The sequence below is a fragment of the Cervus elaphus genome, chromosome 12 (genome assembly GCF_910594005.1).
Source record: "Cervus elaphus chromosome 12, mCerEla1.1, whole genome shotgun sequence".
Classification (NCBI taxonomy): Eukaryota; Metazoa; Chordata; class Mammalia; order Artiodactyla; family Cervidae; genus Cervus; species Cervus elaphus.
This window is the reverse complement of record NC_057826.1, coordinates 42,778,637-42,796,331: the sequence shown is the minus strand read 5'-3', so window position 1 is coordinate 42,796,331 and position 17,695 is coordinate 42,778,637. Positions and strand designations below refer to the sequence as shown.

At 38.9% G+C, this 17,695-nt stretch overlaps 1 protein-coding gene across 3 annotated transcripts in view; it reads right to left on the bottom strand.

Moving 5' to 3' along the window:
- Positions 1–17,230, bottom strand: part of SCG3 (secretogranin III) — a 38,838-nt gene extending 21,608 nt beyond the window's left edge. For 2 of the 3 annotated variants that reach the window (XM_043920771.1, XM_043920772.1), the window contains exons 1-8: positions 16,821–17,230; positions 16,105–16,157; positions 15,559–15,604; positions 15,249–15,464; positions 9,757–9,899; positions 8,818–8,967; positions 4,851–5,028; positions 2,238–2,354 (exon numbers count right to left, since the gene is read on the bottom strand). In XM_043920771.1, coding sequence (XP_043776706.1) covers positions 2,238–2,354; positions 4,851–5,028; positions 8,818–8,967; positions 9,757–9,899; positions 15,249–15,464; positions 15,559–15,604; positions 16,105–16,157; positions 16,821–16,911 — 994 coding nt within the window. In that variant the 5' untranslated portion in view covers positions 16,912–17,230. The remainder of the gene's footprint in view (positions 1–2,237; positions 2,355–4,850; positions 5,029–8,817; positions 8,968–9,756; positions 9,900–15,248; positions 15,465–15,558; positions 15,605–16,104; positions 16,158–16,820) is intronic. The other variant, XM_043920773.1, reaches the window with a different exon arrangement.
- Between the last annotated feature and the right edge of the window lie 465 nt (positions 17,231–17,695).

Genomic DNA, 17,695 nt, shown 5'->3' with positions numbered 1-17,695 from the left:
AACACCAAAATTCAGGTTATGTTTTAAATGGCTTTAAGCATCCAACATTATATCATGAACATTTCCCTATGTCCTTAGTCTTTCTGAACCATATTTATTGTTTATAAACATACAATTATTAAAAACACAAACATTACAAATAAAATTTAGTCTAAGTAAGAATAAATAATTTAGATAGTCTCCTCTTGTGGGGTAGCATGGTTATTTCCATTGTTTTGTTTCTATAAGCCAGTGCTGTCCAATAGAACTTTCTGCGATGATGGAAATGCTCATTTCTGTGCTATTCAATATGGTAGCCACAAGCTATCTGTGGCCTTCAAATGTGTCTAGAGCAAATGAGAAACTAGATTTTTAATTTTGCTTAATTTTAATTATTGTTAATTTATTTTTTTATTTTTATTTTTTTAAATTATTGTTAATTTAAAAAGCAATATGTGACTATCACATTGGACAGCATACCTATAAATAATAGTGGAATAAAAATAAAAAACAAGGTCCAGGGGAGGGGGTACATGTATATATAAAGCTGATTCATTTCACTGTGCAGTAAAAACCAACACAACATTGTAAAGCAACTAAATCCCAATTAAAAAAATAAACTTCATTTGTTTTAATTATGCTCTTAAAGGGTAAGAATCAGTGTTCTTGCTAATTTGTGAAACTGTAGTTCAGTGTTCACAACTTCCAAGATAAAATAAATTCTTAAAAATTGAAAAAAAAAATAGTAGAAATACCTGGGTTGCACACAAGACTTTGTGGCAGATCTAATTTATTTTCATAGGATAAATGACTTAAGTGTGGAATTTCTGAGTCACCAAGTATTAACATGAAACAATGATTGGTTTGAAGCAATGTTTTTGATCTACTATTAAGTGGGTAAAGTAGGCCACAAAGTATGGTGTGTAACTTGAGCCCATTAGAAAAAAATAAGAGAAAAAATGACATAGGTATGTGTGTGTGTACACACATACAGAAAAATATCTAGAACGATATAAATCAGAATGTTACCTGGATGCTAGTATTATGAGTGATTTTTCACTGTCTTTTTAACATCTTTTTGCATTGGCTATTTTTAAAGATAAATATATTCTTTTATAGTCAGAAAAAAAAGAGTAAAACTAGTTTTCATGTAGAAAAAAATGGCATTTATACAGAATAACTCTGGATTACTCTGTTCTACGATATCTTCTCTTCCATTTAATTCTCCCTCCCCTGTCAGTGATCAGAGTAAGGGGCCCTGAGTTCATCTTGCCCAAAGGACATCTAAGATGAATGGTATTTGTTAATTAACTAAACCAAAGCAGGAAAACAAAAGCCTTTTCTTCTTCTTTTAACAACCTGAATGCAGAATCAAAGATTGTTTCAGCTTATCTATAAAGTTCAAGGAATCAAGGGTTGACAAACATTTTCTTATAAAGGGCCAAAGAGTAAATATTTTTGACTTTGTGGGCCACACAGTCTCTATCTCAACTACTCAACTCTGTCACTGTAGCACAAAAGCAACCAGGGTCAACACTAAAACAGAGGAACATGTCTGTTTCAGTAAAACTTTACTTAGAGATGCTGAAGTCTGAATTTTGTTTAGTTTTCTCATGTCACAAAATACTACTCTTCTTTTGACTTTCTTTCAACCATTAAAAAAATGTAAAAGCTATTTTTAGTTTGTGTGCTATACAAAAATAGGTCATGGGACAGATTGGGCCCATAAGCAATAGTTTACCAGCCCCTGTTATAGGTAACAGAGTCTCTGATCTCACAGATACAAGACTGAGTTCCAGAAAGATGGATGCTCTCCTGGGCATGACAGATGTGGTCTGAGGCAGAGCTGGAAGCAGGAGGCAGAGCTTCTGCTGCCCAATCCAGTGCTCCTTCCTCCTCACCACACACAGACCCCACTGATTAAAATCAAGATGTTTACTCCAAACCATGTGAACACAATTGAAAAAAAGAAAGACAAATTTTAATTTTATCTCTGAGGAAATTATTAGAAAATGTTAGTAAAACAGAATACAACAGAGGTGAAATGTTTGTGGTTGAACTGGATCTATAAAGAATTGAAAACGTCAGGTTAATTTTATTTGTAGACATTGTCAAGCTGGGCAATTCTGGTAACCCAGATGAGTCAGGCTATTTTGGTATAAATGATCAAGTTAGTAAAATAATTATTCCCAAATCTTGCATTCATTTTGGACAATGAAAACTAGCCACTGTGAAAACAAAAGAGAAAGGACTCTCACCAAGATAGGAAACACCTTCTTCTGGAGATATGGTGCCATATTTTACCATCATCTTCACAAAGTCAATCAAGGTTTTCATGATAGTAATCAGGGTTTCTTTCTCTTTTGCCTCTTTTTCTATATAAAAGGACAAAATAATTTTTTTAAATGGTGGCATATAGTTTCATCTTTTAATGTTAATTTATGAAGTACAGCAGCTTATTGAAATAGTTCTCCCTACATTTATAGCTAAACCATTTATAGTTAAAATATATTTATGAAAAGCCCACGTCTTGACTGGGAATATAGGACAATGTACTGATATACTTAATTTTTTCACAAATGAGTAATTATAACTTTTCCAAAGAGGTTTACCATAATCTAGAATATTTTATTGATAGAGTAGATGATATAGTTTGCAACCAGGAAAAATAGAAACTCAAAGGAAAGTTAGAAGATTGGTAACCCAATAACCCTTCTCTACTCATATGTTTTTGAGGGCAAGATGAGCTCTTTTCATTAATCAAGCTTAATATTTGAAATAGGAACACACATGTATGTTTAGTTTTTAAATGCAAGGTTGATTTTTTAACATGAGTATAGATTGTTTTCTAACCTCGATTTCATTTCAAAGAATATACACAAATCGTGAAAATATTCCAATGGTACAGAAGTAAACAATGAACACAATATTCTCTTCTTCCCCCTCCCCCCAACGCTTACTTCCTATGAGCAAAACCACTATAGGTTAACTTCCTATAATTAACCACTGTTAACAGTTTCTTGGAAACTTCATATTTGACATACTGTTCTGTATCTTGATAGAACAAGGTGACCAGTGATTCCATAGTAGTTCAGTGGCTGCATTAATTCTAAAATCAGGAAAAAATCTATTTCCATTTTTGAAGAAAAGTAAACCTGTGTTGCTAGAGGACAGCTTCCCTACTCTTTTTGCTGCCATGAAGGATTTTCTCTGCATACTTCTAGCCTTTCCTCCCAACTTTTCAGCCTCCTTACAGATGGGGCTGGTAGCCAACAGCCATTAGTCTACATTTCTTGACTGATGGGCATTTGGAATCTTCTTTCCACTGCTTTGCAACAGTGGAAGGCAGGGACCTGGAAAACAGGCCTGGTTTATAAACTCCAACTATTCTAGGACTAGAGCTGTTCTGAGAGGTAGACTGAGGGGTAGGGAATAGGCAAGCCCACTGCTGGTTCTCACACAAAGCTACATTCTACAACTTAGTCTGCATCAGTGTCAAAGATACTTTCATCTTCTGTTTTATTATTTCTCAATTGGATCAGACCTTGAGTGAAAAAGATGGGTAGTATCAAAGCCCTCAGTATAAATATTTAAAAGTTTATAAAAAATAAAGGCAAGAAGGAATAGGGTCAAGGAAACAGTAAAGACTAAAGCACATAAAATAAAAAATATTCCACATGATGGAATCTGAAAAATACCATTTAATAGTCACAAACTTGGGAGAGAGGAGGGTAGGAGAAGAGATGGGGGAGAGAAGTCGTGGGAAGTGCAGGTAAATGATAACTTCAGCAGTCACATTATTTGCTCAAGGTCATATCCATAAAAATATTTAGTATCATGCTGATGCACTTCACTAACAAGAAGTGACTCACCAAGATGACAGAGGTTCTGAGCTGGGTATCTGCCAACCAGTAGGGCAAGAAGCTCAGAATGGACCCTCAAGATGCATAAGCCCTGCAGACACCAGCAGGGGGGCTGGGTACCATCTGGTCAATGTCTGGGACTGAAGGACAAAAGGATGTTCTCCAGAAATAAAAGCTCATGCTAAGGTCACTTCTTGGGAAAATACGTTACAATTACAGAAACCTTTATTACAAATGTTCAGTCTGGGGATGAATCTTTAAACAGGAGGAAGAAAAGCCATAAGTCAGTGCAGGGCATCTATCTAGACAATAACAACAACAGAAAATTGGCACATTATTATCCTCCTTGCAGATTAACCAAAAATAAACATGAACTGAAATCTTCAGTCAACTCATTTTGGTGCACTTAGAAAAGAGAATACTACACTAAGGATTTCATTTTTTAGAAAAGCAAATCATTTCCCAAGTGTGTTTTGAGCTCCTGACCTTCATTAGTCCAATGTTTAGTTCACTTCATTTGAAGACAAGTTGAAAATATCTAAAAAGCAAAATTCTATATCATTTAAAAATAATAAATTATGTTCCATACACTGTTCTACTGAAGGAGGAAAATAAAACCTTGAAGAGATTTGCAATAAAAGCTTTGGCTGAACTGGGTCAGGCCGGGAACACTCTTTGATTCATCCCTACATGGGTACAAGGTTCACTCCAATACCAGGAACACAGCATGTGTTCAATACCTGTTTATTGAACAAATAAATGAACCCTCTGTTAACATGAAGATTAAATTATCCAGAAATCCCACCTTTCCTGATTATCCTTTCCTAAATATTTCCACGACTAGCACACTTCTTTTGAAAAAAATCAATGAGAACCATTTTCCCCGAGGCCATAATATATGTCATTGATGGTTGAATTTAGAAACTGAAAACAGGAAGAAAAAAAACCCACCCACACATTTCCTGGAATTACTGTTTCTGTTTCACATGACCAGAAAACAATGTTTACCTGAATCAATACTTTTCAGTAGTGCATAGAAGTTTGGGAAATACTGGAGTTCCTCAAAATTGTCTTCACTGTAGGTTTTAGTTCTCCTTTCCAAGCCATTTGTTAAGGTTAAGGTGTTAGATACTGTTTCATCATTTTCTCCATTAGTAAAAGCATCTTGAATTGCTGCCATTGGAGTCTCCATTTGAGGCGGGGGAGGCGGGGAATCAGTACAAAATAAACATTTTGTTAGAACTAATGGACACTCCTCTGTGATGCTCTTGAATTTGAAGTGCACGAACACCTCTTCCTTCACAAGATCAAACTCTTTTCCAGGCATATGGGCATCAAGTCACATGGGAAGGGTACTGAGATTAAGAGACAGGTGCTTTACATGAAGACCCTGAATCCTGCTCCAGGGAGAATAGGCAGGTTCCTGTTCTGGCCAGGTTTCCCTTCACCAATACTCATGAGTGTTTTTTCATAAAATTGCCTTTCACTAAGGAAAGGAACTTTGAGTTTTAGAATCTACCAAGAGGGATGGTGCCAAGATACAGGAAAGCCTGTCACAAAGTCTGATACTAGCAGAGCATCATACATTAGAGAGTTCTGAGTGACATTTTAAAGCCTGTCTGGGAGGGTACACAGGATTCTTTTTCCCAGACCTGATGTGTAGACAATGTTCCCTATCTTAATGATCCATTCTCCACTTAGTGAACTAGACAGAAATGTAAGAGCTTTGCTTGCCTCTTCCTCTTCATTTCCCTACATTTGATCCATCAGTAGCCTTATTGGCCACACTTTCTAAGTTTATCCCAAATTTGTACATTTCTTTCTTCACTGTCCCACTCTAGTCCAAGCTACCTTTACTTCTTCCTTTCTAACTGGTACACAACTCCCTTCCAATGTATTCCCATCCCTGCATTTTCCATGTTGTAGCCAAGGTTATCTTTTTAAAAAAATATGTAGTAGCTACACTGTCTGGTTTCAGTTATTTGGGTACTCCACACATCCTTCTCTACATATTGCCTTTCATGTTCACAAGTTAACTCCTATTCAGTTACCGTTAACTCCTAGTTCAGTTCTTCTTAATTCCTATTCAGGTTCAGTTCAGTTCAGTCGCTCAGTCGTGTCCAGCTCTTTGTGACCCCATGAATCACAGCACACCAGGCCTCCCTGTCCATCACCAACTCCCAGAGTTTACTCAAACTCATGTCCATCGAGTCGGTGATGCCATCTAGCCATCTCATCCTCTGCCGTCCCTTTCTCCTCCTGCCCCCAATTCCTCGCAGCATCAGGGTCTTTTCCAATGAGTCAACTCTTCGCATGAGGTGGCCAAAGTATTGGAATTTCAGCTTCAGCATCAGTCCTTCCAATGAACACCCAAGACTGATTTCCTTTAGGATGGACTGGTTGGATCTCCTTGCAGTCCAAGGGACTCTCAAGAGTCTTCTCCAACGCCACAGTTCAAAAGCATCAATTCTTTGGTGCTAAGCTTTCTTCACAGTCCGACTCTCACTTCCATACATGACCACTGGAAAAACCATAGCCTTGACTAGATGGACCTTTGTTGGCAAAGTAATGTCTCTGCTTTTTAATATGCTGTCTAGGTTGGTCATAACTTTCCTACCAAGGAGTAAGCATCTCTTAATTTCATGGCTGCAGTCACCATCTGCAGTGATTTTGGAGGCCCCAAAAATAAAGTCTGACACTGTTTCCACTGTTTCCCCATCTATTTCCCATGAAGTGATGGGACCAGATGCCATGATCTTAGTTTTCTGAATGTTGAGCTTTAAGCCAACTTTTTCACTCTCCTCATTCACTTTCATCAAAAGGCTTTTCAGTTCCTCTTCACTTTCTGCATAAGGGTGGTGTCATCTGCATATCTGAGGTTATTGATATTTCTCCTGGCAATCTTGATTCCAGCTTGTGCTTCTTCCAGCCCAGTGTTTCTCATGATGTACTCTGCATATAAGTTAAATAAGCAGGGTGACAATATACAGCCTTGACGTACTCCTTTTCCTATTTGGAACCAGTCTGTTGTTCCATGTCCAGTTCTAACTGTTGCTTCCTGACCTGCATATAGGTTTATCAAGAGGCAGGTCAGGTGGTCTGGTATTCCCATCTCTTTCAGAATTTTTCACAGTTTATTGTGATCCACACAGTCAAAGGCTTTGGCATAGTCAAAAGCAGAAATAGATGTTTTTCTGAAATTCTCTTGCTTTTTTGATGATCCAGTGGATGTTGGCAATTTGATCTCTGGTTCCTCTGCCTTTTCTAAAACCAGCTTGAACATCTGGAAGTTCATGGTTCATGTATTTCTGAAGCCTATTCTGTTTAGTTAATGCCTAACTTCAGCTTTTGGCTCAAGTTATCTCCTCCAGGAAGCCTCCCCAACCTAAGTCCAAGACAGGTTCCTTTTTATGAGGTTTTACAGAACCATGTTTCTTTTCTCAGAGCATTTAACACAGTTGAATTAAAGTACGTGACTATTTGAAGACCATCTACCTCTTCCTTTAGACTTTAAGCTTCATGAAAACAGGGATTATACCTTTCTAAATGAGCATTGTATCCCCAGTGCTTGGTACATAGGTGGTATCTCAATAGATATTTATTGGAAGAATAATTTTGTTTTCATTAATGCATATGGACATTTTAGAGATGAGAAGTAAGGAGTACATAATGGGAGTGAAGGAAGAAAATTGCTATGTCAGTTTTACTTCAGACTGGTAAGCTTGAGTGAAAGCCATGAGTTATGTGATAAGTCTAGAAAACTTTTTTATGGTGGGTGGATCTTCCAAAGCTGTTTTAAAAGATGACAGATGGTGGAGATTGGAAGTAGGGAGAACAAAGGAGAGCTTTTAATCTACCTAGTAAAAACAGAACAATTCATACCAATTTCTATTCTCTAGCCTCCCCTAAAACAGGACTATAAGTCTATAAACCACTTTTCCCTTGTATTTGTGATAGGGTGTTGGAGGGGATGAGGAGTCATGGGGTGTGGGTGCTCTGTGGAGAAAATGAAAGGAGAGGTGAGGATTTTGATATTCTCTTATACCCCCCTGTGGTTGGCTCCAAATAGAAGTTTAAAAGAATTCAAGGAGAAGTGAATGATTTTAGTAGCTTGGCTAAGGCCAAAGAAAAGATGAAGAGGTAAGGAGTTCAAGGAGATGAAAGATGACTGAATGGCAAGTCTAAGTAGAGGATGACACAGACCGCTGAGTCAATGGAAAGAGGAAGCAGCAGGTAGAAGAGCAAAAGGTAGATGGAGAGCAGCATGAGGCAGCTAGCTCTGAGGACTATAAAAGTTGGTGAGGACTGCTATATTTAAAATGGATAACCAATAAGCACCGACTATATAGCACAGGTAACTCTGCTCAATGTTATATGGCAGCCTGGTTGGGAGCGGAGTTTGGGGGAAAATAGATACATGTATATGTATGGCAGCCCTTTGCTGCCCACTTGAAACTATCACACATTGTTAATCAGCTATACCCTAATACAAAATAAAAAGTTTTTTAAAAAGCTGGTATGGAAAAATACCAAATCAATCCAAGTTTTTTTTTGGGGGGTGGTTTGAGGGCAAATGATGACATCCACTGTGAACAGAAGTTGGATACCAAGAATTGTGAAACATTTGAATCCAGTGCACTGGGATTATGTGAATTGTATATGAGATAACCATTTCACATAATATGTGTTATTTTACTCTGGGGTATAAGACATAATCTTTACTATGTAAAATAACATGAATTTTTACATTATTTTCAAAGTGGAGTTCATTTATATCTTTTAACTCATTGGTGTTTCATTAAAATATATTTTAAGTGGACTAAAAATGTCACATACCCCAAATCTTATTTGGCACCAGTTAAAGTATTAATTATACAAAGATTGTATTCATTACACACAAATGCAAGTACACACATCCATGCACATGCATATACACACATACATAATTGATGGATATGTATTTGCATATACTTACCACTTTCTCTGGTATTTTTACAGTCTGACTCTCAGTCTTGCTTGTTGGTTTATTGAGTTCCTCTTCATAATAATTGGCTTCCTTAGAGATCAATTTTTGCAAAACCTCTGCAACTTCATCTTCCAGTGTGTGTGCCTGGCTTTCTGTAATCTGTTAAAAAAAGTCAAAATATATATAACTGTTAGTTCTAGTTTTGTGGTTTAAAAATACTAAACTCTTTAGCTGAACACATATTTTTAGAAGACAAGAGAATGTTTTAGTCCATCTTCTAAACATCCCTTGTTTATGCCCCTAGTAACACACTGACTGTCACAGTGACTGCCCAGCACTCCTGGGAAGAGGCAGTCTTCACTGTTGGAACCCACAGAAAACAATCCTCAAGTTGTTCTCACCCCTCAGGTGCAGGTCATAGTAGGTAACTATTGAAACCTGCAAATTTAGTGCCCTCCTAAAGCCTGCTAGGACTGTGTTAATGTGCCTGAGAACCAAGACGGGGCAGGGGCAGGGTCAGATTGGATTGTGTAGGGTTTCCCAATCACTACATGGCTTTGCATGTCTTATTTCTTTCTCACCTCACACATTTTAAAAACATTTCTTCTGATTAAATCCTAACCATCCTTCTAAACTCACTTCAAACACCTCCACCTCTGAATCTTTTCCTTATTGCTTAACTGGATATAATCCATCTTCTGGATTACTAAATCATGCTGATGGTTCTTATACAACTTGCAGTATGAGAATGTGTGTACTTGTCTAGTGCCTCTGATAAACCATAAATTCCTAGAGGGAAAGAATGGAGTCTTACTTGTCCTTGAAACTCATGGTGACTGGTATAAAGTAGACACATTATAAACATCTGGCTCTTTGAATCAAGTGGTTTGGCTTCTTAGCATGTTCCAAACTGTACAAATTTGGTTCGTTCTCATGGATATGACTTACTAGGCCAAGATTCAGCAGTTTGGAAACGATCCTGTCAAATACTCCTCTGTCGTTTTCCTTATAAATCCTGGTAGCAATTTTCTGGACAATGTCTTCAGCAGTTAAAGGAGTGCCATCAAGTTGATGAAGGCCATCTGGATCATCTAGACAGAGCAAGCACAACTTCACATTGTGGTGATCACAGGCCTGTTTCTTGGATTACATTAGATTTATAATCTGAATCTTGTACACTCAGGTATGTTTGGAATATATTTAAGGTGAGGCTTTGTCCATGTAAACTCTTGGTTTGAAATAAAATCTGACTTCAAGTTAAGAATTTAGGATGGTAATGGAAATTCTGAAAGCTTCTTATGTAATTATAAGAGGAAGATCTGAAGACAACACAAAAGGCCTCTCCAACACAAAAGACAACACTAGTGCTAATAGTACAAAAAGTAAAATACCAATAGATAGTATGCCTTATTGTTCAAAGCACTCTTCTACATATTACATAATTTGATACTCCATTTCCACACAAGGAGTAGACTGGTATTATCTGCACATGTACTCCCTTTGCAGGCAAATTCCTGGGCTGAGGGAGGGGGAACCTGCCTCACACCCAGAATCAGAGAGTATGTACTGAAGATTTTGTGACTTACTTGGAATAACTGTTCACTTGTGAACAGGCATCAGGGCGCCTTTATGTAAGGCAGCTTAATGTGACAACTCTTTCTCCAGAGAATAAGGAACTTATTTTATGTCCCTGAAATTTAAACTTTTAAAATGTGATAACAGATTTGCACAATACAATATGTAAATCTATCGAAACCTCTGCAGAGAAGCTTGCAGACATGTGTGCTTGGCTTTCCTGGAAGTACATTTGGCAGTACCACTCCAGACTAAAGCAAGGGCCCATCCTGAGGAAAAGGATTGGGTTGGAAAACAGTAGGGTTGGTGGCAAGGAAGAACAGCACCATATCCCACCGAGCACTCCCAGGAAGCAATTGGTCTTTTCCAATTTATATTACATCATTGCACATGAGTTTGAGCAAACTCTGGGAGACAGGAAAGGACAGGGAAGCCTGGAGTGCTGCAGTCCATGGGGTAGCAAACAGCTGGACACGACTGAGCAACTGAACAACAATCTATACCCCCTGGAACAGGATAGTCATATGTGCAAGTTTACAAGGCACTTAACTCCTATTGTCAACTCTAGGCAGCTTGGAAAGATCAGAACTTTAGCTCCAATGATCTCTCTTTTTATTTATATATTCTTGGACCACTATAAAGAAAGTTATTAAGAGCATGTATTTCATGGGATTCTGAGGATCAAATGAGGTAAGACGTAAAAGCACCTTTTAAATTGCCAAGTATCAGTCGTTGGCTAAGAGGAGACTCTGCCTTGGGCCCGCTGGTGTAATAAACTGCACTCCACTATCTGCATTGTCCTTCTGAGTGAGTTTGTTTCCCGGAAAGCATGGCTATAACATTTGGTGCATGGGCCGGGAAACTCCTCACTTTGAGGAGACAGGTCTCATTTGAGGCCACCCCGAGGCTTTGTAGCTTGAATCTCCTAGAGGGGGGAAGGTGCCTCGCCCCTCTGGAAGGATTCTGCTTCTCAACGCCCGGACCTTTCATGTCAGCAGGTAGTGGACGGCAGCAGGGGAACTGAGCGCTCAGGTGAGGAGGAGCCCACCCAGCAGGGTGGAAGAGGGGGCCTGATCACCCCCCTGGGAGGGACTAGAAGGAGCGGGGACCCACAGGAGCCTGGAATAGGCAGGTGGCGATTGCTTGGTAGACAGGTCGACGAGTGTGCTAGGGTTTAGGAAGGAAATTTGTGAAGGTCAGGTGTGGGAGGTGTGTCCACGCCATCTTGGGGAAAATTATTACCAAGTGATCGCCAGGGGATTTTTAGGATAGGAAACTGGTCCTTGTATGCTTGTATTCTGCCCTCCCCCAGGAGGTGTTCCATCTGCTGTGAAATTCTTGACCCCCTCGGAATTGTTAGGCTAGAAGGAGGGGGATACAGAAGTGAGTATGAATTGGCTTTTCCGGAGATGGCCTGGGACATGGGATATTTAACCCATCTGCATTTTCATCCGCACCTGATCAAGCCCACCAAGGTAAACTGCCAAGTATCATATGAAAGTTAATGTAGTTGTGTTACTATGGACAGTGGATTTGCACCTGAAATAAAGGAACTGCAGTTATCTTCTAGAGAAAATAGACATTGAATCCCTAGCCAAATTCTGTCCAAATAATTCTGAACATATTCATTCAAAGAAAGAAGAACCTAGCACATATTTCTATTCTGGTCCTTTTTCTTTTGTAGCTTGTGGGGATTCATAGATTTTCCCAGACTCTGCAAAGATGGAAGGGAATGCCGCCTCAGGCAGAATATCATCTTTGTGTTGTTTGGAAGGAAGCTTAGGAAAGTAAGCAGGGTGATTACCCATGGAGGGCTGGGAGTGCTCTGACAGTGTATTATTGCCGAATAATACCGGTGAGCTGCAAGGCCTTTGAGTCCTATGTACTAGAGTGACTAACGAGCAGGAAGGCCCTTAGAAAATCCTGTAAAATCAGCTCCCCTCCGGGCTGACTGAAAATTGGGTTCCTCATCCATTTTTTCCAGAGCAGAGACTCACTGTCACTTAGGTCTGATTTTTCCATTTGTGGGTTACAAGTCAGACTCTGGGGAATAAGTGAAGCAGAAACTGCCCAGGTCTAGGGAGAGTTAGAAGAATTTATTTCCCTTCCCATTTATCCCTTGGGATCTGAAAAAGGAAGAATAGTGGTTGCCTGCTGAAGCTGGAAAATAACTGAGATGGCTGCTTTTCAGTTCATTTACTTTGCTACAGGGAGAACATTAGCAAGACTCTAAAGAAGTAGCCTCTTTCCTCCCCGCACTGCTGGATTCTCTGGAGCCAAGAATTCAGGTCTCTCCTAGTACAGCTTGGCTAGATGGGGTTAGTAGCTGAACTGTGGGGCAAAGCTCTTTGCCTTCCATGATTTCCCCTGCTCCCCCACAATGGAAAGAATTACTCAGAATGACTTCTCTACTGCTCATGAAGGGGTATTTCACCCTCCTATATAGACCTCAGAGGGGAAGCAAACATGAGTTCAACATTTATAACTTTTTAAAGCAGCTCCAGTCCTAAGTGGATATAAAAGGGCTTTGTTCCATCATCTGCCCAGTTGAGTTTGAATTTCCAGCAACTAATATGGCACTTAACATTCATTTATTCAATATATTAGTAGTAAAGTCTTACTAGGGGCTAGGACTGGAAATACAGTTATAAATAGTTAAGACATGGTCCCTAACTACACAGAGCTTACTGTATAGCTCATAGTCTGATACACAGTAATTGCTCAATGAATATTTGTTTGGTGAATGCACAGAGAAGCCCCAAAGCACTATTTCTTAAAAGAAACTTAGAAAAATCCTAAATCACACATACTGTAGGAAACATCGAGAAGGAGAGTTGTTGGGTTCTCCAGCACAAGCTCATTTAGAGGTTTCCTAAAGGTGTAAAAGTGCCCTGCAGAAGTTAGGCCCCTCACCCTCTCTACTAGGATGAAAGTTTGCATGTCTCTGAGGCTCTAGTCACTTGGGTGGTCCCAAACCTTCTGATTCCAGGATTACCAGGGTATGAGAGAAGATTAGCAATTTACTCATAAACCATTCTCTCCAAGAATCTTCTATATATACTCAAGTGGGCTTAAAATGACCCCTAGAGCAAGTCTAGAGCCATCAGGCTAGCACTTGATAGTTCAGAATCTATTTGGGATGTTAAAATATTGAACGATGTTAAAAATAAGTTGCTCAAGTTAGTGATCAGATCACAAACAGATCTACCTCTCTCTGCATGCACAACCCATCTGACCAAAAAACAGACAAACATTAGATGATTTTTATATTTTTATTAAATGGTCAACTCAACCCAAGTGGTTGAATCTGTTTCGCATGCAGCTATACCCAGTACCTATTTATTGCTAGCCCAAATATTTTAGGTTAAAAAAAGCAGAATTCAAAAAACTGTTTTCATGTAGTATGCAACACCATCTCCTCTACCCCATACATATACAAAACAATTCTCCTCAGGCTATGATAGCCTATAAAAGCCTAATTAGCAGTTGTTTTCTGGCAGAGATAATCAGTATAGTTCTCTTGTGGCCCATGGAAGAGAATCAAGACACATAAGAAAATCTATAGTCACTCCTAAGAACCAGTACTCAGGATGGAAGACACACTGAGGAATTGAGGCAGATCTCAATGCCTCAGTACAATATTTAATTTATTCCCTCATGTATTCCCTTATTTGTGCATTTGTTCATTTATCAGTTCATGAGCTCCAGACACTGGGACTACAGTCTTTATGTTCTCGTGGAGTTTTCAGTTTATTTTAGGAGGAAAAAGATAAATCATAAGTAGTCACACTCAGGGATGTAAAATTACAAACTGCAATCAGTGCCATGATGGAAAGAAATAAGGTTTCTATCAGATCATGTGCTGGATAAACCAGAGAAGTAGACAGTCCATGTAAGACTGTAGATGCCACAGTAAGGATTTTGGGTTTTATCCTGAGAAATAGGAATCTATTAGCAGGTTTTATGCCAAAGAGTGACATGCTCATATTTGTGTGTTGAATAGATCACTCTGGCTGCTACATGAATAAGCTGGAGGGGGTCAGAGTGAATGCTGGAAGATCCATTAAAAGATTTTGCTGTGATATGATTGGAGCTTGGAAAAGGATGCAGGTCATTGGTAATAGAGGGAAAAAAATGAGATGACACATAGGAAGTAAAATTGATAAGACTGATGGATTAGAATGTGAGAGGTAAGGAAAAAATTAGTTTGACTCCTAGATTTGTCTTGAAAAATAGGATGTATAGTAGTGCCTTTCCTAGAGGAAAGAGGGCTAAATTATAAGGTTTACAGAAATTATGAGTTTAATATTGGACATGTTAAGTTTGAGGTGCTTCTGAGACTTCCAAGGGAAGATGTTAAATTGGTAGATAGTTATAGGTCTATAGTTCAGAGAAGTCTGGGCTAGTGATATGAGACATCAGGATATAGATGGGAACTGAAGCCATGGGAAGGTTAGAATGCCTAGGGAGACAGGCTGTAGCTAGGAACAACACTGGAAAGAGAGTAATAAGTATTTCACCTTGGAATGTGTGTGTGTGGGGGGTATTTTGCTGATTTAATCATATGGGAATTATAATATTTTGTATTTATAGGTAAAATAGAATGTTAAAATGAACTCAAAGGACCCTTTAAAGAGACAATAAAACCTGGGCTTCTGTGGAGCTGGAATTGTGAATGATATGAGTTAAGTTTGGGCCTTTTCTCAATTTTGGACATGGACTAATAAAGGCTTGTGAGTGTGTAAGAGATATTTTCAAAGTATAGGACTTTATCTTACCTATAATGGGAAACTACAGATTAGAGAAAATAGGTAGCAAACGTTCTTTTTCCTTGAAATTACCTTGAATTTTACCTTGAAATTTACCTTGAAATTTACGGTCCAGTCCACTCTTAGTAGAATCATAATCATCAATCAGTCTCCGATTCTTGGTTGAATCAACATCTTCCACATTCAATTTATTATCATTTGGGGAGATTTTAACAGATTGTCTTTCTTTCTCATTTTTCTCCTTTTCTGTTATGGCCTTTAGCAGGTTCAAGTTATCAACAAAGGAATAATTGCTTTCACCTGGCTTGTTTTCTGGAAGAAAAGCCCCCAAGCCCAGCACATCCATTTTAGTTAAGCTTCTCACAGCCTACATTATTTAGATTAGCATCAACTCATTTCTTGTTACCTGGAGGGTATGTTTTTTTAATCTTGTCTGCTTCTGCTTCAGCAATCTGTGAAACAAACAGGAGATAGACCTGGTTTTAAATCATTGCTCTACCACTTACCAAATATGATAGCTAAATAATTTAATCCTTGTGGGATTTAGTTTTATTGTTTGTAAGATGTAAATAATATTTTTTATCTCAAAGTATTGTCATAACGATTAAATGAAATAAAAGAAAGAACAAATAGTCTCTAAATATTAATTCCTTTCTCTGATAATATTGGTAAAAGATAAATCTCTGATAAATTAAGAAATCTTACAATAGAGTGGATGTGATGTTGAGCTCACTGGGTTTTTATGCAGTCAGCTCTTTGTTTTATACAGAACTCTCTATATTCAACTGTCAGGACACAGAAATTACCAAAATTATATTTCCCATCATAATTTCAGTCAGTTTATTATTAAGTTTTGAGGTCTGTGAATTCAAAATGGCTAAAAGGTCACAGCATGATTACATGAAATAGTAATAACTAAAATAAAATGAAATAGCATTTACTTCTGACCTACCTGCTCATTCAAAGGTCTTTCTGCACTTAACTCTCTATTGTGCAGGGGTTTGTCTAGAATAAACACACACAAATGCAAATTTAATTGTGTATTTGAAAGACAATGTGTCTCATTAAATAAAATCTTCAAAAAAGAAAATAGAAATCTTTTTGGATGACTCTGAAACAAAAATATATATTAACAAAAATTATAAGATTATACAATAAAAATGATTCTCAGCATTGCCTTGCTTATTATCCTGGTGTATATAATTACACTTTTTTTCCTCTATCAGAAATCTAACAGAGTTCTAACACTTGGTTTACCAGCTGTTTTCAAGGAGACAGAGCATAATTTGGATTGGAATTGTTGGCACATTAAAAGCTTTTTTTAAAATCACACACTGAACATGTTATGAACAGAAAATATGAGAAAGGTTGTAAGATGACTAGGGAAAAAAACAAACAAACAACGAAGCCACTTTAATAGGCGGAAAAGCCACCCCCTCCCAATTTCAAAATAAGATTTTTCAAAACAACCCATGTTACTGCTCTATCATTTAAAAAGTGAGGAGAATCTGTCTTCTGGCTCTAAGTTCTAACTGATTTCTTTGTCAATGTGCATGGATATAATGTGATCAGAAAATGAGGCACGGTGATATACAGCTCGCGCGTTATATCAAGCTTTACCTTCCGTAGCAAAAAAGAAGGGAGGTGGGAAGAAAAGGGTCCACGTACCTTGGCTGCCTGCCGGTTTGGGGAAAGCCTGAATTGGGCTGCTGTGGAGCACCAATACCACAATCCAAGTGCCGGTCCAAAGGAAACCCATTCTTCCACGCTTGGCTTCGGAAACAGCCTGGCGCCGGGCTCCTGGAGCTGTAGCTTTTGTTATGAATGAAAAGGAGGAGTAAAAACAGGAAAAGCTAGGAGAGTGGGCGCGGGGAGGGCCAGTGGCGGGGATCCGCGTCTAGTGGAGCTCCGCTGGGCTCCGGAGTAAAGGGATTAATTAGACCGTGGGCGCTCGGGACTCAGGTCTCCAGGTGGAGGAGAGCGCTGTCCGTCCCGTGGGTGCTGAAGTTCCTGTGACTAGAGCCGGCAGCGGGTCTGCTTGGGCGTCGCCTTATTCTCGCTCCCTCCTTGAGAGGAAGTGAGGATGGAAGCGCATGCTCTCTGAGAGTCAGAGGCGGGAAGGGATGGCGTCAGCAAGTCCAAAGCTACTCAAATTCCCTCCACGAATGGAAGCGGGGGAGGGACGACAGACGGGCTAGCGTATTTTCTGTGCCGCAGTCCTAGGGCTGATCCTGCAATCAGGGTCGTGGACATCATTGTCCTAACCTTCCAAGTAAATGTTACCTCAGGGACCAAGTGCCTTCTCTGCCTGTGCACCTGTTAAGGAAAGCGAGATAACCTTAGGCAAAGGGTTCTGCTTTGAGATTATTCTGGGATATCTTCTCCAAAAAGTCCTTCTTTCCATTCCACCTTCTGTACCTAAAAGACAGATATAATTCTTATATTCTCAGAAAAGCTGTGCCTTTTGTGATTTGGGTCGACATACCAGGGCTCTCTTAGTGCTCTTGTCTCAGCTCTATGGAGTCTTTTTAATTGGGATATTT